We start from the raw sequence: 21,428 nt of genomic DNA, 5'->3' as shown, positions 1-21,428 counted from the left end.
TATGTTGATGCTGGAATACATGGCAACCCTTGCTGGCTGCCCCCAGTGCATGCTTAGTTATTAACACAAGCAACACATTTCACTGTATGTTTCAATGTACATGTGATAAAAGTTTAAATAAATAAATAAATCTGTCTGTTTCTGTTTGCATGCCATGGAAAAGGCCGTAGAGCACAGAGTCTTGAGTCATGTTGTTGCTTGAGATGAATTGTGACAAAGACCTCTATATCTCTTTGTAGACCACTTTGGAAACTCTGTTTCCTATCCACATCTGCAGATAAACTCCTTGTGTATTTCCAGCATTTTCTCTTTTGATCACAGTTGTATTCAATTTTGGATTTTCTCCCCAAGGCTCATTTGGGAAGCATATTCTTTATTTACTATGTGCAATATTATATCAATTTTACTTAGGTAATTATATGTCTGAACAAGGTATATATCTGAACGAGATCTTTCTGCCAAATACAACACAGGTTTTCACCCAAAAGATCCCTTGGCTTAGAGCAAACTTGATTTGACTGGCAGAGAACTTGGATGGAATCTTCTAATCCACCTTCAATGGTGAGATAGATTGCCTATTATGAGTGCTTTCCTCTCTCCCCTCTCCCTTCTGCTTGTAGATGAGTGTGATGATGTACTTTCATGTGGATTTTCATATGCTGGCAGCTGGAGGCACACATAGCATTATATACTTCCAGCAAGTCTGGCTTCACTTAATCCCATAAAGCCATGTACATCTTGGCCAATATGCTTTTGCTTCTAAGAATTTTATTGTCAAAGGTCTATCCAGAGTTGATGGCTGACCTAGATTCTTCTATTACTGTAATTCAAACACCAATATAAAATACAGGATGTTCTGGAAGCCATGCTGTTTGAGGTCTCCAAATTGCGCAGATCAGCCAGGAGGGATTTGCAGATCCTTTGTACTGTATATTTGGCTGTGTGGGATATTATTGAACTGTCCTCTTAGCTAAGGCTCCCAATTATAGAGCTAACACTGTGAACTTCACAGAAGTATGAACATGACTCATCCTGCTCCATTGAACCGACTCTGGATTGGAAGATGATCTTGAAAGCAAACAGCTTCTTTTCTTCTTGGAGTTCCATTTTCTTATTCACCCTGATCAATTGCAGCAGGAACAGCTTCAGTAATCTTTCCTGGAGTTGATAAAATTCCCTCCCTCTTTTTCGCAGTTGCTGAACACCTTTGAAGATGAAGAACTTCTTAATGTTCACCTTGATTGCTTTCTACTGGTGCACTGGGGAGTTAAGAAAAGGTTCCATGGTCCTTCAACCTGTTCAATACTATTTAAGTTCCTTGGTATTTCCTGAGCTTAGGGTTACTCCAGCAGAAGACAGTGCCTGAGGAGAATACCACTGTGATGTTGGATTTGTCAATGATTGCTTGGAATGGAGAGGAAACATACCTGGGACCAGGTGTAACCACCTGGATTTCACCAGGGTTACTGAGGATATTGCAGAGTTTAACATCATTTACCACTTCTATCAGGACTCCGAAGGGACATCTAGCTTGTTGTTGATTCTGCCAGATCATCCAGCCGTATTGATGATAAAGTTGCCATGCAGATCAACAGATCAGGACATCGTCAGCACCAGTGGGAACTGCTAGAAAATGACCAGCTGCTTGTTCTACAGAATTGGGGTGTAGATAATGATTACCTGGAGTGAAGCATTACCTGGTACTCTTTAGTGGGGTCCTGTTCAAGTGGTAAGTAAGAAGAGGTGTCTGAGAGTTGGAGGTGGGCCTCAGCAAGATACAGCACCCCCCTTATCTGTGGGTTTGATGGTGAGGCTGGGGTTAGTGTGGGGAGAGTGGAGAGCAATGTGTTCAGAAGGAGTGAGGTTGGAATTGGAGAGAAGAGTGTTGAAGTTGAGACGGTTGGTGTCCCTTCGGCAGTTAGCAGTGAAAAGATCCAGAGTGGGATGTCCATGAAGAGGAGGAGGGTTGAAGATGGGGGAATGGGTCATCTGTGTGGGGTGGAGAGTCCTCGCTGAAAAAGTAGGCCCGGAGATGGAGTATTAGTTACACCTGTACACCTGCTCATTAAAGCAAATATCTAATCAGCCAATCATGTGACAGCAACTCAATGCATAAAAGCATGCAGGCATGGTCAAGAGGTTCAGTTGTTGTTCAGACCAAACATCAGAATGGGGAAGAAATATGATCTAAGTGACTCTGGCCTTGGAATGACTGTTGGTGGAGTACGGAGTGGTTTGAGTATCTCAGAAACTGCTGACCTGGGATTTTCACACACAACAGTCTTTAGAGTTTTTAGAGAACAATGTAAAAACAATAAACACTCAGTGAGTGACGGTTCTGTGTGTTAAAATCTCCCAGACTGTTTCAAGCTGATAGGAAGGCGACAGTAACTCAAATAACCACATGTTATAATAGTGGTGTGCTCAAGAGTGTCTCTGAATGCACAACACGTCGGAATTTGAAGTGAATGGGCTACAGCAGCAGAAGACTGAACATACAATCAGTGTATGTTTCTATATACTGACTTGAGATTCATTTTCTTGCAGGTATTTACAGGAAAAAATACAATAGATTTTATGAAAACCTGTGCATAGATAAAGACTGACAAATAACCAATGTGCAAGAGAAGACAAATTGTGCAAAAAAAAAATATAGTAGAGTCCTTGAAAGTTAGTCTGTAGTCTTGAAGTATCAATTCGGAGTTGTGGTAGGTGAAATTCTGCGCACTAGTTCAGGAGCCTGATATATTGACACCAGGGAATTTAAAATTACTGATTCTGTCCATCTCCAATCCCCTCATGGGGACTGGCTCATGGACCTCTGGCTTCTTCCTTCTGTAATCGATTATCAGCTACTTGTTTTTTCTGATGTTGAGTGAGAGGTTGTTATTGTGGCAACATTTGACAGATTTTCAGTCTCCCTCTTCTGTGCCAAGTTGTTGCCACCTTTGATTCGGCCGGCAACAGCGGTGTCATCAGCAAACTTAGATACTCATTACCTCTACTTTGAGATCCCCACCAGCCACTTCTATGACTTCAGTGACAGTGAAGCTGCCTCCAGCAGTAGAATACCCAATATTCTGGTTGCTATGGGAGCATCATTGCAGCCACTGCCAATAGTTCATGAGCTGCAAAATCAACGGTTGCCTATGCCTTTCAAAGTGCAGTGATCGTGGAACACTTAACTGCAAACAGACTATTAGGTTACCTTTCATCTTTTTCTTGTGCTTGTAGATGAGGGCAATGATATTTTTTGTCAGAGATTTTGATCTGCTGCCAACTGGAAACCATTGGGTAGCATGGTGGTGTAGCAGTTAGCACAATTGCCCTTGATCCCAGAGGCTTACTTGGGAATTTCAAAGCCAGTTCAAGAGTCAACCACATTGTTCCATCGAGGACCCATATAATTCAGTTTGGGCAAGGGTGGTAAATTTCCTTCCTTCAAAGGGCAGGAGTTGAACAAGCTGCTTTTGTTTTGCAAGATATTGTTAATTTTATTATCACTATCATTGATGCCAGAATTTATTAAATTAACTGAATTTGAATCCCCTGCTGCCAAGGGATTTTTGAACTCGATGATGTGAAGTTCAGGTTAGACCATAAGACATAGAAGCAGAATTAGGCCATTTGGCCTGTCAAGTCTGCTCTGCCATGGCTAATCATTTTTTCTATCTCCTCCTCAACCCCAGTTCCCAGCCTTCTTCCCGTAACCTTTGATGCCATGTCCGATCAAGAACCTATCAACCTCTGCCTTAAATACACCCAGTGACCTGGCCTCCACAGCTGCATGTGGCAACAAATTCACCACCCTTTGACTAAAGAAATTTCTCCGCTTCTCTGTTTCTGTCCTGAGGCTGTGCCCTCTTGTCCTAGACTCTTCCACCATGGGAAGCATCCTTACCACATCTACTTTGTCTAGGCCTTTCAATATTCGACAGGTTTCAATGAGATCCCCCCTCATCCTTCTGAATTCCAGCGGGTACAGACCCAGAGCCATCAAACATTCCCTGTATGATAACCCTTTCATTCCTGGAATCATCTTTGTGAACCTCCTCTGGACCCTTTCCAATGCCAGCACATCTTTTCTAAGATGACGAGCCCAAAACTATTCACAATGCTCAAGGTGAGGCCTCACCAGTGCCTTATAAAGCCTCCGCATCACATCCTTGCTCTTGTACCCTATACCTCTTGAAATGAATGCTAACATGGCATTTGCCTTCCTCGCTACTGATTCAACTTGCAAGTTAAACTTCAGGGTGTTCTGCACAAGGACTCTCAAGTCCCTCTGCATCTCAGATTCCTGGATTTTCTCCCCAGTTAGAAAATAGTTTGCATGTTTATTTCTACTACCAAAGTGCATGACCATGCATTTTCCAACATTACTGGAGCACAGCTTACCGGAGCACTGAACTATTATACAAAGTTCAAGGTAAATTTATTATCAAGGTATCAAAGTATATCGCCATATACAACACTGAGATTCATTTTCTTGCGTGAATACTCAGTAAATCGGCAGGAGGAGAGAGAGCAGCGCGCTGCGCATGCACAGTCCTCCGGTGAAAATGATATTGTATCCATTAAATAGGGGCCGTGAACAATTCTGATTTGATGGAGACAGACGTGAAAGCACAGAGGAACATCTGGAGAAATTTCTGAAACGCAGGTTTCGCTGCCGTTGTTACTGCACGATCGAGAAATCTTCCGAGGGTAGGCCTCAAAATCCCCGGCTTTGCCTGCTGTTGGCGACCAAGATTGAGGTCGAGTCGTTTGGATAGAGGTGGTGCTCGGTACTCGGTGTTGGAGAGCTGATCGGAGGCTCAAAGTTTTTCAGACGACTCAGAGTCGGACTGTGGTCGGGCATGGCAGGGAGAGTTTTCTTCCTTCTCCGGTTTGCGTGAGATGTGGGACATTTGAGAGACTTTGAACTTTTTACTGTGCTCGTGGACTGTTCATCATCAAGTTATGGTATTGTTGCACTGTTGTAACTATATGTTATAATTATGTGGTTTTGTTAGTTTTTCAGTCTTGGTCTGTCCTGTGTTTTGTGATATCACACCGGAGGAAATATTGTATCATTTCTTAATGCATGCATTACTAAATGACAATAAAAGAGGACTGCGTGTCTTCACAATCAATAATAGAGTAATAACCAAAATAGAATTAATGAAAGACTACAGCAACATATGTGTTCAACCGGTGTGCAAAAAAACAACAAACTGTGCAAATACAAAAATAAAGAAATAATATTAATAATAATAAATAAATAAACAATAAATATGGAGAACATGAGATGAAGAGTCCTTGAAAGTGAGCCCATAGGTTGTGATGGGGCAAGTGAAGTTGAGTGAAGTTATCCCCTCTGGTTCAAGAGCCTGATTGTCGAGGGATAGTAACTATTCCTAAACCTGGTGGTGTGAGTCCTGAGGCTCCTGTACCTTCTTACAAATGACAGCAGTGAGAAAAGAGCATGGCCTGGATGGTGGTGGTCCTCGAAGAGGGATGCTACTTTCCTGCGACAATGCTTTGTGTCGGTGTGCTCAATGGTGGGGAGGGCTTTACCTCTGAGGGACTGGGCTGTATCCACTACTTTTTATAGGATTTCTGTTCAAGGGCATTGGTGGGATCACTGTTAACATGTCCTGTATTGAACTATTTCCAATATGAAGTTAAATTGTAACTCACCACATTTCTCTTGAATCCTTTAATGTTTCTGATTAATCATGTTCTTTGTATTTTAACAGACTCTTATATGTCTCTTTTGCTGCGTTTCATTACTTTATTTGTCATTTAACTTGATGATATTGATTCATACAGAGGTATAGAGCAAGGGGTGTTAATTATCTTTGAATATTTAGATTAAGTGGGTGGCTTTATGTATGATGCTCAACAGAAAATATGTGTAGGTTATTTAATCACAATGTGTGCCAAACCCAGGGATGATCTTGTCCAAGCTCGACATCAGTATTTCAATTTTAGAAAGAAGTTACAAATTAGTGAGGAGGGACATGAATGTAGACTACTTCTTCCTTCTTAACCTGGGATGCATAAATGGTTTTTATCACCTTGACCACTCTATTGCATATGAACAGCTAACTGAATGCCAGTTGAGACTTAAACCTGAGAATTTCCAGAGTAATATGCCTAAGCTAGTCACTTGATTAAGATTTGCTTAACTTTCGACAGATTTTTAATGCAATTAATTCTACTTGCTTATGTTGGTTTATTAATAAACAAACTAAAATGTTTTGCTACTGTTTTAAAGAGAGGCAAAAGCCCCTCATTGCAGGTTCCATTGGACCCTACGGAGCATTTTTACATGATGGTTCTGAATATTCAGGGAACTATATTGACCACATGTCTAAAGAGGTAATCAGCAAATCTGGCATTGTTTCACTTCAATGACTTTGTCAGTGCTAGCATTAGTCTTTTTCAGTAGAAAACATGACATACACTGGAAGATATGCTCGTAAAATTATTTTGATCCTGTCCACGTGGTTACCTCTTCCAGGAATCTTTATTTCCTTGCACTCGACAAACTTATTAACCCATGAATTTAATATACTCAGTGCTGAGTATCCATAATTCTCTGGGCTGGAGAATACCAATTATTCATGCACCACTGAATAAGGAGTCCCAACTCAGCTTTGAATTTCATCTCTTATCCTGAGACTGCCTCAAACCAGGATCTATTTGGTTATTAAACATCTGTGAAGAAGTAATTATGATGTTTGAGAGGTCGTTGGGCAAAATGGCAGTTTGAAAATCACATTCAGAGAGGGAATCTGATAACTCTACACAATGTGATTAATTTTTAATACCTTCTTAAAAGCTATAGAGTTGCTCAGTAAGTGAAGGCACGACAGTGGCTATATTTCAATGATTCAAAGATTCACAGTACATTTATTATCAATTTATGCGGTATTAGGCCCTGAAATTCGTCTTCCCGCAGACAGCCACAAAACAGAAAACCATGGACCCTATTCAAAGAAAAGCATCAACCCCCGTCCCCCATGCACAACTGGCAAAAACGAAATTAGTGGAAAAACGGAGAATATAAAACACCAGGCCACAAAGTCGTCATCGAAAGAGTCTAGGCATATTCAGTTAAGCTCAGTTCAGTTAAATCTAGCACTATGTCGTTCATTATCTGCAGGCTGTCTCAATCAAAATTGCGTAAAATAGCAACAAAAATGAAGTGTCCAGAAGCCAGAAACACATCATAACATGAACTACAGAGTCCAATCCACAAGCCCTCTTGATTAAACCTTGTCCAAGACCCAGGACTCTGGCATCATCCTCCAACAGCATTGAGGGAGAGAGAGACCATTTGAATGCAGGTAACTTCCTCCTGCAGTAGCATTTGAGGAGAATTGTCTGTCACCGAAGACACTTGCAAATTTCCACAGATAAGGAGAGCATTCTAACTGGTTGCATCACTGTCTGGTATGGAGGGGGCCACTGCACAGGATTGGAAAAAGCTGTGGAAAGGTGTACACTTAGCCAGCTCCGTCATGCGTACTGGCCTCCCCAGTACCCAGACATGCCCTCTTCTTATTGCTACATCAAGGAGCAGTTACAGGAGCCTGAAGACTCACACTCACCATTTCAGGAACAGCTCCTTCCCCTCTGCCTTCAGATTTCTGAATGGACAATGAATCCGTGAACACTACCTCAATATCATTTTTCCCTCTCTGTTTGCACTACTTATATAAACACACACATAGTGCTAGTGATTTTAAATCTGATTCTGATTCTGAACGGGATCAGTGGAGATGGTGGAAATGTGATAGTGATAGAATGGCAAAGTTAAGGAAGATATGGGAGTCTGGATTTATAATGAAGAATTCGAGAGTACCTTTCATTGACACTTTATTCAGATATCTGAATAAAAGATTTCCTGGGTCAAAAAGAAGTGAGTGATGGTACTATAGTTTAACTTGCATTTATCCACCTTGTGATGCAGTTTACAACTGTATAATTAAAGTATCCATTTATTGGTTTTCATTTACAAATATATAAATATAGGAAATTTGCAAAGACTTTGTAAATTTTCTACATTTATGTGTTTGTAAGCTGAAACATATTCATCGTGATGCTTTAAAACATTATTTTCTAACAAGTTTGGAGTTGTAAGCATTTTAATTAGAGTGACTATATAGCATAACATTTGCTGATGTATACTTTATGATAGCATAATACTATAGTTTCCATTAATGTAATCACGAATTAGTATGACTAATTTAAATATTTAAGTCAATTAAGTTAAAATTGTACTTAATAATTATTGCTTTAACTTCACAGATACTTAGCAGTAATCATTTTATTTATGTTTGAAATGCTGCATAATCTTTTTGGCTTGGTGCAGGAATTAAAGACTTGGCATCGACCTCAGATGCAGTCCTTAATAACAGCAGGAGTGGATCTCATTGCAATGGAAACAATTCCCAGTCAAAAAGAAGGAGAAGCTCTGGTGGAACTTCTTAGAGAATTTCCAAACAGCAAAGGCTGGCTGTCATTTTCCTGTAAGGTAATTAAACAAAGTTGAATTATAGTAATTATTTTTTTGATTGATTTCCAAATTAATTAAGATTTGGCAACAGAATCAGACTTAACCTATTTTAAGTTGTGTCAAATTAGGGGTGAGGCTAAAAGAGATTCGAGTGTCAGTGGACTTAACATGTTGAGCCACTGTAGAACAGCAATCAGTATGTAAACTGGGGAGTAGGAGTGGGCTATCCAGTGGAGCTGCTGTCTTACAGGTCCAGCATTCTGCATTCAATTCTGATCTCTAGAAGTGTCTGTGTGGAGTTTACGAGTTCTCCGTGATCGTTTTGACCAGATTACAGTAGCTTCCTGCCACATCACAAAAAATGGGTTGGTATGCTATTGACCCCACTGTGTCAGCGTGTTGGAGTCTGATGGGAATGAGAGGACAATCAAAAGGATTAGGGCAGGATCACTCTAATGGGTGCTTGATGGCAGGCATTGACTTAATGGGCCGAAGGGCTGCTTCCATACTTATATGACTGTGAATGTGAGCTTTACTCAAAATCATAAATTCACCAAATTTGAGCAGTGTTGTTGCCAGGACTACCGCAACACCTCCAAAGTACAAGAGCTCTAAATAAATTTATTACAAAGTACATATGTGAATGTCTACCATGAGATTCATTTTCAAGTTCGGGTTCAAATTTACTTATCATTCAACTGTACATGAATATAGCCAAACAAAACTGGGGCCAAGGTGCAAAGCAGATTACTAATAACACGCAGTACACAGCACATAGCACATCACACAAATAAAAAGCACCTATGGTTATGATTTCAGAAAAACATGCTGTCAGAAAAAAATAATCTAACCCAAGTCCCTGAGTGGCATGACGGTCGATTGATGGTAAGTTGTGCTGGTGCAGCTTGTTCTTCCACTGAGTGAATGCTGGAGGGCAGTATTGAGCAAGTACCGGGGAGCGGCACTGAGCAAACCTTGGAAGGCAACACCGATGGGAGGGGCCTGCTCCCAACCCAATATGGATTCCAGTGCACCCACAGAGGCCTCTCTGCTCTCTCCCATACTGCCTCTGGCATCTTCACCCCTGGGTGGCTGCAGAAGGCAACTCTGGAGCGAGGGCCTACTCCTCGCCACAACTGAGGAAACACAGCTCCCTCCCTCCGTCGTCAGCTTGCCAGTGAACTTGCAGTATTTTACATTACTAATGTCCAGCTGTGTCTTGCAATCACAGTCACAACATCCAAGACAATCACTTGCACCATGCATTGTCTCAGCACAAGTACGCAAAATGTCTTAGCAACACATCAATGGTATACAATAAGTCCAGCTTCATTGCTATTGAGCAACTCACTGATGGGATAGTCCTAGGGTATGTGATATTCTTAGTATTCAACAGTGACTTGACATTTTAAGAAAGACCTAAACAGGACGAGCAAATACACTTTTGATTGGACCCAGAGAGAAAACTGCATCTGAGCATGCCGTCATCTTACCGGAAACTTGTGGGCATCCACAGTGGAAAAGGAAATACAATCGAATCAATGAAAACCTACACACAAACAAAGACTGACAAACAGTCAATGTGCAAAAGAAGAGAAACTGTGCCAATACTCAAAAACAGACAAATAATAAATAAATAGTATTGAAAAAATGAGTTGTAGAGTCCATAAAGGTGATTTCATAGGTTGTGGAACCAGTTCAGTGTTGAGGTGAGTGAAGTTATCTATGCTAGTTCAGAAGCTTGATGGCTGAAGGGTGATAACTGTTACTGAACCTGGTAGTGTGGGATCTAAGGTTCCTGTGCCCGTATCTGGCAACAGCAAGAAGAGAGCATGGCCTGGATGGCGGGGGTTCTTGATGATGGATGCTGCTTTCTTGTGGCAGTGCTCTGTGCAGATGTGCTCAATGGTGGGGACTGAGCTGTATCCACTACCTTTTGTAGACTTTTCCATTCTTGTGCATTGGTGTTTCCTTACAACCATTCAGGATAATCTCCACTTTACATCTATAGAAGTTTGTCAAAGTTTTAAATTTTAGATAACATGCTGAATTTGTGTAAACTTATAAGAAAGTAGGGGTGCTTATCTGCTTTCCTTGAAATGACACTTATGTACTCATCCCAAGACAGATCTTCTGAAATGATAATATCAGGTAATTTTAAGTTACTGTCCCTTTCCAACTCTGAACCCCTAATGAGGACTGGCTCTTGGACCTCTGGTTTCCTCCTCTGTAGTCAATAATCAGCTCCTTGGTTTTACTGATGTTGAGTGAGAGTTTGTTGTGGCTCCATTCACCCAGGTTTGCGATCTCCCTCCAATATGCCAGTGTGTCACCACTTATGATTTGGTCAACAACAGTGGTGTCAGAAAACTTAAATATGGCATTGGAGCTGTACTTAGCCTCACAGTCGTAAATATAAAGTGATTTCAGTAGAGGCCGAAGCACACAGCTTTGTGTTGCACCTGTGCTGTTGGTGATTGTGGAGGAAATGTTGTTGCTAATCCAAACTGACTTGGGTCTGCAAGTGAAGAAATTGGAGATCCAGTTGCACAAGGAGGTATCAAGGCCTAGGTCTCAGAGCTTATCGATTAGTTTTGAGGGGATGATAGTGTTGAATGCTGAGCTGTAGTCAATGAAGAGCATCTTGATTTATGCATCTTCATTGTCCAGATGTCCCAGAGCCCTCTCCACTATGCCCCCTCTCATATTTATGGGAAGAAAATTAATGATCCTTCAACAACATGCACAGTCACATCACCTGGGAAGATGAACATCAGCTGACTAATGCTATTCTTGTACATAAAGATTGTGTTCTGATGCTGACAGAATTGGCCCTGTACTGAAAACATGTGATCATGAGTAGTTGTCATTATCATTCCATTCTCCATCGTTTCAATGATCTTTGTCATTGATTAATGTTAGGCAACATTAGGTCTTTTAAAGCTATTGATAATCACGTGATGAAGATTTAGTTCTTTCCTCAAATTTAACTTTTGACCTCAAATTCAAGTTCAATTGTCATTCGACCGTACACATGTATACAGTTAAGTGAAACAGCATTCCTCTGGGGCTAAGGTACAGAACACAGTACATATAGTCACACACAACATATATAGTAACAATAGCACATATATTCACAAAATAATATTAGCATAAGTCCCTGAGTAGCTTGACCTGAAGATTGATGGTGCGTGTGATCTTGTTCTGAAGCCACGTATCTTTGAGAACAAGCACACAGCAGTCCCTCATCTCACACTGGGTCAACCGCAGACGAAGGCAATCCAGCTTGTCTTCCAGGGAGTGAGCATTTGAGGGCAGCACTAACAGGAGAGCTGGCCTGCAGGGGCCAGCCCCCACCCCAGCGCACAATCCAGCGTGCCGCTGCACCTCTGTAATATCACACACCGCCTCCAGTGCTTCCTTCCCTAAATGACTGCAAAAGGCAATATTGAGGCATTAGGGTCGTTGGTCTCATCAATGAACTGATGAATTGGACTTGCAGTATTTTGTATTACCGATGTCCAAGAGGGCCTTGTGATCATAAGAAAAAAACATTTAAGACAATCATTAAGAACTAGGTATCAGATCACTGATGTGCTTTTAGGGTTGTCACATCTCCAGTGTCCTGGACTTCATCTTAATCTCTGGTGATGTCTGCAGAGTTTTCATTTTCTCTCTGTGAATGTGTGGGTTTCTTCTCGTATCCCAAAGCCATGTAAATAGGTTGATAAATAGTCCATTAGTGTGTAGGTGAGTGGTAGAGTGTGACGGTAGTTAATGGGAATGCAGGGAGAATAAACTTGAATTCATATAAATGGGTGCTTGATGGTCTGTGCAGATTTATTGGAGGAAGGGCCAGGTTCTGTGTTGATTGAAAATCTCAGTGAAATTGTGAAAGCTTCTTACTGATGCAAAGATTGAGAGCTTTTGGTTCTTGGCAGCACAGTATGCTGTTGGCTTTGCTGGTTAGGAAGGGATTGAGACTGAGAAACTTCTGTGCTGGTCTTGAATCTATTTAACTGGAAAAAAGAAAAGTGTTGACTTTTTAATTCCTGTCTCTGGTGCACTTTGATACACAAGATTAAAGTGTTGAGGCCAAAGAGCGAAAAATGAACCGGTGTTCAGCCCCACTACTTCATGCCAGCCAAGACCCCCCACCTGAATAGTCCCATCTGCCTGTGTTTGACCCATCTTCCTCTCTTCAATTACAATGGCTATTACATTGGACAGGAGGTGCAGGAGTCTTGGGTGCCATGCCACCAGGTTCGGGAGCAGTTGTTGCCTAGCTGCCTTCAGGCTCCTGGACCGAGTTCACTCGCCTCACTGCTGAACTGATTCCATAGCCTGTGGACTCACTTTCAGGGACTCTGCAGCTGTGTATTATTTGTTTACTTTTTTTCAATTACTTGCACGTTTTGTCGTCTTTTGCACATTTGGTGTTTGTGGTCTTTATTGTATGTGGATTTTTGAGGACTCCATTGTATTTAGTTGTTTTCCTGTGAAAATGAATCTCAAGGTTGTATATGGTATACATTGATAAGAAATTTACTTAGTACTTTTGAACTGTGAGAAACTGCCGTCCACTTGCAACACCTCCACCAATCAGTCCACTCTTCACAGGAGAAAAACAATCTTTCTGTTCTATCAGTCCAATGAAGAATTTTTAAACCTCATGAGCAGGTAATAAGTCTGGTGAGAATAGTCAAAATGCTTCTTTCTTTATGTAATTATTCTATGATGCTATGAAATGTTGACTTTGAGCTGGATTTTATTTTGCTGCACTTGTTAGAAAAATGATAGAAACATAGAAAATCTACAGCACAATACAGGCCCTTCGACCCACAGACCTGTGCCAACCAAGTCCTTACCTTAGAAATTACCTCGGGTTACCCATAGCCCTTTATTTTTGTAAGCCCAATGTACCTATCCAGGAGTCTCTTAAAAAATCCTATTGTTTTCTCCTCCACCGCCGTTGCCAGCAGCCCATTCTACGCACTCACCACTCTCTGCGTAAAAAAACTTACCCCTGACATCTCCTCTGTACCTACTTCCAGGCACCTTAAAACTGTGCCCTCTCGTGCTATCCATTTCAGCCCTCGGAAAAAAACTCTGACTATCCACTCGATCAATGCCTTTTATGATCTTATACACCTCTATCAGGTCACCTCTCACCTTTCATCGCACCAAGGAGAAAAGGCCGAGTTCACTCAACCTATTCTCAAAAGGCATGCTCTCCAATACAGGCAACATCTTTGTAAATCTCCTCTGCACCCTTTCTATGGTTTCCACATCATTCGTATAGTGAGGTGACCAGAACTGAGTGCAGTACTCCAAGTGGAGTCTGACCAGGGTCCTATATAGCAATAACATTACCTCTTGGCTCCTAAAATCAATCCCACGATTGATGAAGGCCAATGCACCATAAGATAATGTGATCAAAATTGCAGTAGTTGATTTTTCAATTATTGTGACATCACCTCATAGTTGATAAGCTCTCTTCTTCCCTCTTCTGTATTTTCATTCAGGTGCTGATTGAGTACTGTGAACTGTCAATACAGAAAGAGCTGGAAGGATAGGGAATGAGGTGGGAAATATGAGCATTTAACTGATTTCTGTCGAGTCAGGAGCAGAATACTGTTCTAGGTTTCACAAGAAATACATGATCAACTACTGTTGTGAGCTTCTACTCACCACAATACAACTCCTTTCCAAAATCCTGCATTTTGCTGGCTGGATTATTTTCTAGGCTGGTACTTTTGATATGGATTTTAACACAATAATTTTCTAACTACTTTGCAGGATGAGCAACGTATTTCCCATGGAGAGAAGTTTGCTGATGCTGTGAAATATCCTATTGATTCTGATCAGCTGGTGGCAGTAGGATTAAATTGCTGCTCGCCAGATGTAGTTGGTTCTATCCTTGCTACTGTTGAACAAAATAAACGTCCAAAAGGTGGATGGATTGTATATCCAAACAGTGGAGAAAAATGGAATCCTAATAAGGGGTGGGTTATTTAAACTGACTAATAAATTATCTTATTTTGTAATGTAAAATTACAATGAAAGATGTATCATCAGTTTCTCTTTAGTTGGGAAAAATAACATCTCCCTTTGTAAACTCAGCTAGGCTTTTAAGCCCTCTTTGAAAATGTGGACCTGTTTTTTATGTTACTTGAAGATTCTTGCATAATGTAGCAAGAAATATTAATTCATAGTTGTTCAAAATTATTAGCTTTAGATTAGCCACTTGTTTTGCCTGAGTTCTATACAAATGGATGAAATGATGCAAAGACCTCACTGGGATATATAAGTTCATGGCCATATTTTGCAGTCATATTTTTATGGCTATGATTAAGAGAAAATACTGATTCCCCACACAGTCCTTCCAGGTGAGGCGACACTTCATCTGTGAGTCGGCTAAGGTGACATACTGCGTCCGGTGGTCCCGACGTGGCCTTCTATATATTGGCGAGACCCGACGCAGACTTGGAGATCGTTTTGCTGAACACCTACGCTCTGTCCGCCGGAGAAAGCAGGATCTCCCAGTGGCCACACATTTTAATTCCACGTCCCATTCCCATTCTGATATGTCCATCCACGGCCTCCTCTACTGTAAAGATGAAGCCACACTCAGGTTGGAGGAACAACACCTTATATTCCATCTGGGTAGCCTCCAATCTGATGGCATGAACATTAACTTCTCAAACTTCCGCTAATGCCCCACCTCCCCTTCGTACCCCATCCGTTATTTATTTATATACTCACGTCCTTTTTCTCTCTCTCCATTTTCTCCCTCTGTCCCTCTCACTATATCCCTTGCCCATCCTCTGGGTTTCCCCCCCTCCCCCTTTCTCCCTAGCCTCCTGTTCCATGGTCCTCTCATATCCCTTTTGCCAATGAACTGTCCAGCTCTTGGCTCCATCCCTCCCCCTCCCCCTCCCACTTTCAAATCTCTTACTAGCTCTTCTTTCAGTTAGTCCTGACGAAGGGTCTCGACCTGAAACGTTGACTGTACCTCTTCCTAGAGATGCTGCCTGGCCTGCTGCGTTCACCAGCAACTTTTATGTGTGTTGCTTGAAATTCCAGCATCTGCAGACTTCCTCGTGTTTACCATATGTTATTGATTTGTTTTATATGTTTTTATATCAGGAAGCACAAGACTGATAATTTGGAAAAATGTGTTTATGAAACCCCATAAAAATAATTTTCTATGGCCTTTGTTATAATGTATGTAATACCCATTTTCTTAATTTTGCAATTCCAAATGCTTTTTATTTTTCAAAACCAGCTGGGAAAGTGGTCCAGTCAAATGTAAACTAGCAAAACTTGCATTGGAATGGAAAGAACATGGCGCTAAATGGATTGGTAAGTTTTTTAGAAACATGAGTTGTATGACTAGGATCAAGAGAACATTCAATAAAAATAAAATGTGAGTTTACTGATTCCTCACTAAGGAGATTTCCAGGAAAGATTTTCCATTCAATATTAATTATTATATTTTCAAAGAAAACCAGATGCTATACTGAATATCTGAATCTTGTGTCACTAGCCTTTGGAAAAGCTGGAAAAGATAGCGAAAATATGGCAAATAATTTTTCGCTGCGGAAGTGAGCTATTTGTTTTTAGTTAATTAAATACTGTACTGCCTAGGCACTCTAACAAGAACAATATAGCATCTTTAATTGAGAAAATGTTCACGGAGTTTCATAAAAATGTATAAAAGAGCAGTACGTCAAATTAGAAGATGACTAAAATATGAATTTAGAAGTGGAAAAGGGAGAGGTGGATAGACTTATATATATTTGATGTGTGTTGCTTGAATTTCCAGCATCTGCAGAATTCCTGTTGTTTGCTTATATATGTGTGCATTGTTCTGTGAATGATTGATGAAGCTAGTATTGATCACCCACTCTGATTACCCTGGAGCTGCCTTCCTCAATCACTGCTGTCCTTCTGATGAATGTACTCCCTCAGTGTAGTTGGAGAGGGAGTTCCAGGATTTAGATCCAGTAACAGTGAAGTAATAGCACTGTATTTCCAAGTCACAAGATGGTTCAACTTGGAGGATTGATTTTTTGCAAGCACCTGAAGCATAAATATTCCTGGGTAGTAAATGATGCAGCTTGCTTTTGGAATACCCTTGGAAAATAACTTCAGTAGTGAAGGGATGAGTATTTAAGTTGGTGAAACCATGTTCAACTTCCTTACTTATTTTACTTAACAACATAACTTTTAGCTGTCTAAATGTCATTTGAAAATTCTAAACGCTGAACACTTATTGTATAGTCTACCAGACAACGGCTTTTATAAAGTTGAATCATCACTTTTTCTGGGTCCATATAGGAAAGTATAGAAAATAAATTTATTCTCATATCTCCTGTACTGTCTCTCTGAAAATCATTTTGGCAGGTGTCTTATTTCCTTACTAAAGTCCTTAAGAATTAATCTACCACCCTGCCTTCATCGCTCTTTTTTTGATACCTCCTCAAAAAACTGAGTCGAATTGGAAAGAATTTCCCTCGCACAAAATCATTGCTGGCTATCCCTGATCAAATTGCTTCTAATGTACATAAATTTTTGGATTTTCTCCGGTAATTTCCTTTCCACCGACCAAAGGCTTATCACATTGTAGTTATCTGGCTTACCACTGCTGTTCTTAGAAAATAAAGACAACATTAGCTGTCTTTCAATCTACTGGTACCTCACCTGTGGCTATTGAAGATGCAAACCTCAGGGCTCCCGCCATGTCCTCCTTGCTTCACAATGATCCTGAGGTAGATCTCTTCAGGTCTGGAGGACTTATACACCCTAATATGTTCCAAGACATTTAACACCTCTACCGTCATTATGTTGACAGTCTCAAGATTACAATTGTACCTTTCTCCAAAATCACTGCCTTCCGTGTTCTTCTTGTGAATACAGAGATAAATATTTATTTAAACTTTACCACATCTCCTGGAAGACGATGGCTTTGCAGATTCCAAGGGGACTGACTCTTTCCCCAGATACTCTTTTGCTGCTAATGTACATGTAGAATGTCTTGAGATTGGGATATTTCATGAGCCCTTTTCTTAAGCTATCTCCTACGCCTTCTATATTCCCATCACTTTCGCTTGTCCTTTATACATAGACCCTTTAGTTATTTAACTCAGTTGTTTCTTGCTTACTTTTGTACATTATGAATGCAAATTGATTGAATAGTATCAACTGCATTTCTAAACTAAATCAGATATGCTCTGGGAGATAACATGATATATAGATGTAAAATTATTCTTTGTCTCCAGTTTGTGGATGTGGCTAACTGACTTTCATTCACTGCAGTAATCTCTAGTGCCTCACTCATCGATACATGTGGGTCTAGCTCATGAGTACTGACCTGAACTATCAGGTGGTAGGTGCAGCATAGCCATTCTCCAAGATTGTTCATGATGGTGAAGTTTCCAACAGGGATCAATGAAGAGTAATGTGGAATAAGACCCTAATTGTTTGTCTTCTTGCCATCCTAGGAAGAGTGGAGCCAGTTATACACCATGATCAGATAATAATTGTTACAATAATCTTAATTGTTATAATAGTTTTAAAGTTTGTATTTCATGTGCGATAATACAATATCTTTATGATCCTGGCAAGTAATTTAAATCATCTAAAGTGATGTAATAGTTATCTTTACGTTGGTTGAATAACATTACTATTATAATGTTCAATAATATTGAGGAACGTTACTAATTGTACTTTATAAAATAAAAATTATAGGTGGCTGTTGTCGAACAACTCCAGCTGAAATAGCTGAGCTACAACGTACACTAAAACCGAATTTGTCACTTAATTGAGCTTCAGGTATTGCCAGTACACCTACCTCTGAACGTCTATATCAACCATTATAAAACTCTTATTAAATATTGTATAAAGACCTGCTTAAATAATTTGTAACTTGGTGTATTTCATTTCTTATGTAGTGATTATTCAGCTTCATGCTCTAATTTCCAAGTTGCTTGAAAGTAGTCACTGACTTTTTAAATTAAAATATAAAAAGTTTGAAATATTTAAATATAGGCTTCTATGCTCCCCATTAGAAAAATACCCATGTTTGATTAGAGACTGATTACTGTTATGGTGGCAATATTAGTGTAAAGCAGACTAGAACAAACATAGAACATAGAACATAACCATACAGTACATGCCCTTTAGCCCACAATGATGTACTGACCTTTCAATGGACTCTTAGATCAATGTAATCTTTCCCTCCCCCATAGCCCTGTATTTTTCTATCATGTATGTATCTATCTAAAAGCCTTTTAAATGTCCCTAGTGTATGTGCCTCTATCACCATCCATGCACCCACCACTGTCAAAAAACCTACCTCTGACATCTTTCCCCATCACCTTAAAATTATGCCCCCTCATACAAGCCATTTCCACCCTAGAACTAATTTCATGATTTTTGCTATAAATCATTTTCATGCTTGTGAAATATTGATGTTTTAAGTTGTTGAAAGACTTAATCCTCATTGATGTGCCAATTTTGTTAGTTTGAATAGTGGCAGAGTGTAAAATTTGGGAGAATATTTATGGTAAGGCATATTTTGGCTTTTGTCACTTCTACACTTCAGGTTATTGCTAATCTTATTTTTAGATTCGTGGGGATAGTTTTGTACACAATGTGGGGATTTAGGGGTCAGAGAGGGATGAGGAGGAGTTAGAAGACAGGGGCAGAAGCTGATTATAGGATTCCAGGTTGGAACACTCAGTGGTCGAAGGCCTAGGGTCTTCCCTAGGGTCGGGTAAGCAAGGGTTGAGGACAAAGACCAGTGATCCCCATGGTTAAGGGCCTTGGTTGGCAGGCCTCAAGGAAGAGGGCTGGGTCCTCACAGGTTGCTTCCTGGATTTGAAGGTCCATATGGACAGGAAACAAGAGGGCTGACGACCTCCTCTCCCCTCCTCAGGTCGGTGAGCCTCAGGGTTGGATGTCTGTGCAGGCAGGAAGTATGAGGGCTGGTGATCCCCACCTCACAAGTCCCAGAGTCAGAAGTCCATTTGAGTCTGGAGATTGAAGCTTGGCATTCAAAGCCAGAAGGTCAAGGAACAAATTTGACGAGTTAAGAGGTCGATGCCCCTAGGTTGGTGTGCGGAATCCAGGGGCCTGATAACTGCGAGTCCAGGCTAGGAGTTAGAGGTTGGAGTTTGATGTGTGCAAGTCTGAGAGTCCAAGGCCAAGCACTGGAGGTGGGGCACAGCTTGTCCTGAGGTTGGAGACCTGTCTATGTGGGAGCGGGCGGGAAAGGGGCTTGTTTTGCTGTTGTTGTTGTGTTGTTCTAAATATTGTGGGCATGCTATCTTGGCGCCAGAGTGTGAGGCAAAACTTGTTGCCTGGCTCCAGCACATCCATAGGTTGTGTGGTTGCTAACACAAATTACACATTTCACTGTATATTTTGATGTACGTGATAAATAAATGAATTTGAATCATTTCACCCAGCCCCATTAAACATAAACTTTCCACGGCAAATTCCATGCATCATGGTAGACATAAATTCTTTTGGCACAACTGTCACATTATAAAACGGTTTGATCATTTGAAATACTTCATTCCTTTGTAATTTTTTTGGTCAGTCTTAATTGAACAGAGATTGGAGGGAGCAGTAAGTCGAAATGCATAGATCTTGGAAGAATTGCAGTTAGTGGTAACCTTAGGGATTGACCTTTGGTTATCTTAGTTCAAGTAAGAACTTTGTCTGGTCAGTAGAAGTGAGGAGGTGATAGATAGGAGCTATAAGCAGGTAGTCACACTGGGGCCTGGGGAGACAGATAAGTGGGTAACACTCAGGAGAGGGAATGGCAAGAGTCAGAGGCTAGAGAGCACCCCTGTGGCTGTCCCCCTTGACAATAAGTACTCCTGCTTGAGTACTGTTTGGGGGGGGGGGAACAGCCTATTTGGGGTGTTACGTACCCCGTAACTGGGCTGCCAAACCAGCAGAAATGGATCACTCAGTTGGAGTCTGGATTACTGGAACTAAGAAAGTTTTATTAAAGAAATAAGCAACACAGTACTCTAATAGTAAGGATATAAATGCAACAGGTTAGTAATGAATAAACACACATGTACACAGAACTAGGATAATAGGATCAATCAAGCTCTATCGTCATCTAGGGTTACATGACCAGTTTCAAAGTGACAGAGTTCAGTTTAGTTCAGTTCGCAGTAATCGCCATCGCCGTACGAGAGAGAGAGAGAGAGCGAATGAATATTCAAATCGGATTCCAAACAGACCTTCGATATTCCTCACAGTCAGCTTTCGGGCGAGCCCTTTGTAATGTCTTCTGAGGTCACCGACTGTGACCCCTCTGTTTCAGATACGATCGTTCCTCAGCGGTGAACCTGGCACCCAGGCAAGGGCGGACACACAATAGGTTCCTGCCGATCGTACCTTTCCACCCTGTGCGTCTCTGGCTTGGTCCCGCGATCTGCCCTCCAAAAACTCCCACCGACTTGTGGGAGGCGCATCGCTTCCAGGGTCTCGTTACCTCGTGGCGTCGTGTGTCGCCCCAGCGAACCCGTCCCTTTCCATCCCCCTGCCGGGGCACCGCCCATCCATCACACCCCAAACAGTCCAGGGCCCAAACAGGAGCCGATCTTGACAGTTTTCAGACCGGTGTCTCCTACCGTTAAACTCTCTCATCTCTTCATTAACATTTCCAAATGCTGCTCCATTGTCTTCCTTATCTCTCTGTCCTGAAGACAGGTGACAGATCAACTGTTGATCCCACTGGTGCTAGCACAGGACAGTTAACATCTTAGTCTCTGTGTACTTTTTGTAACCCTCTTTCGTCACAGGGGGAAGCAACAGCGGCCGCACCTCTGGCACAGAGTCTGGCCCTGTGGCTCAGAAGGGTAGGGAAAGGAAGAGGATGGCAGCAGTGATA

The 21,428-nt window shown here is 41.2% G+C and overlaps 2 protein-coding genes across 4 annotated transcripts in view; one reads left to right on the top strand and one right to left on the bottom strand.

Moving 5' to 3' along the window:
• The window catches only part of ercc5 (excision repair cross-complementation group 5), a 136,495-nt gene that overhangs the window by 62,450 nt on the left and 52,617 nt on the right, over positions 1-21,428 (bottom strand). The window contains exon 11 of the mRNA XM_072264580.1: positions 17,216-17,418. Coding sequence (XP_072120681.1) covers positions 17,216-17,418 — 203 coding nt within the window. The remainder of the gene's footprint in view (positions 1-17,215; positions 17,419-21,428) is intronic.
• Positions 1-21,428, top strand: part of LOC140200319 (homocysteine S-methyltransferase YbgG) — a 70,015-nt gene that overhangs the window by 11,380 nt on the left and 37,207 nt on the right. The window contains exons 4-8 of one of the 3 annotated variants that reach the window (XM_072263473.1): positions 6,263-6,366; positions 8,366-8,527; positions 14,309-14,514; positions 15,798-15,874; positions 18,263-18,346. In XM_072263473.1, coding sequence (XP_072119574.1) covers positions 6,263-6,366; positions 8,366-8,527; positions 14,309-14,514; positions 15,798-15,874; positions 18,263-18,339 — 626 coding nt within the window. In that variant the 3' untranslated portion in view covers positions 18,340-18,346. Of the gene's footprint in view, positions 1-6,262; positions 6,367-8,365; positions 8,528-14,308; positions 14,515-15,797; positions 15,875-17,830; positions 18,155-18,262; positions 18,440-21,428 lie in introns of those variants that run through there. The other 2 variants (XM_072263472.1, XM_072263474.1) reach the window with 2 other exon arrangements.

This window comes from Mobula birostris, chromosome 7, assembly GCF_030028105.1.
Source record: "Mobula birostris isolate sMobBir1 chromosome 7, sMobBir1.hap1, whole genome shotgun sequence".
In the NCBI taxonomy this organism is placed as follows: Eukaryota; Metazoa; Chordata; class Chondrichthyes; order Myliobatiformes; family Myliobatidae; genus Mobula; species Mobula birostris.
Note: the sequence above shows the minus strand (reverse complement) of the source record. Positions and strands in the feature narration are given on the sequence as shown.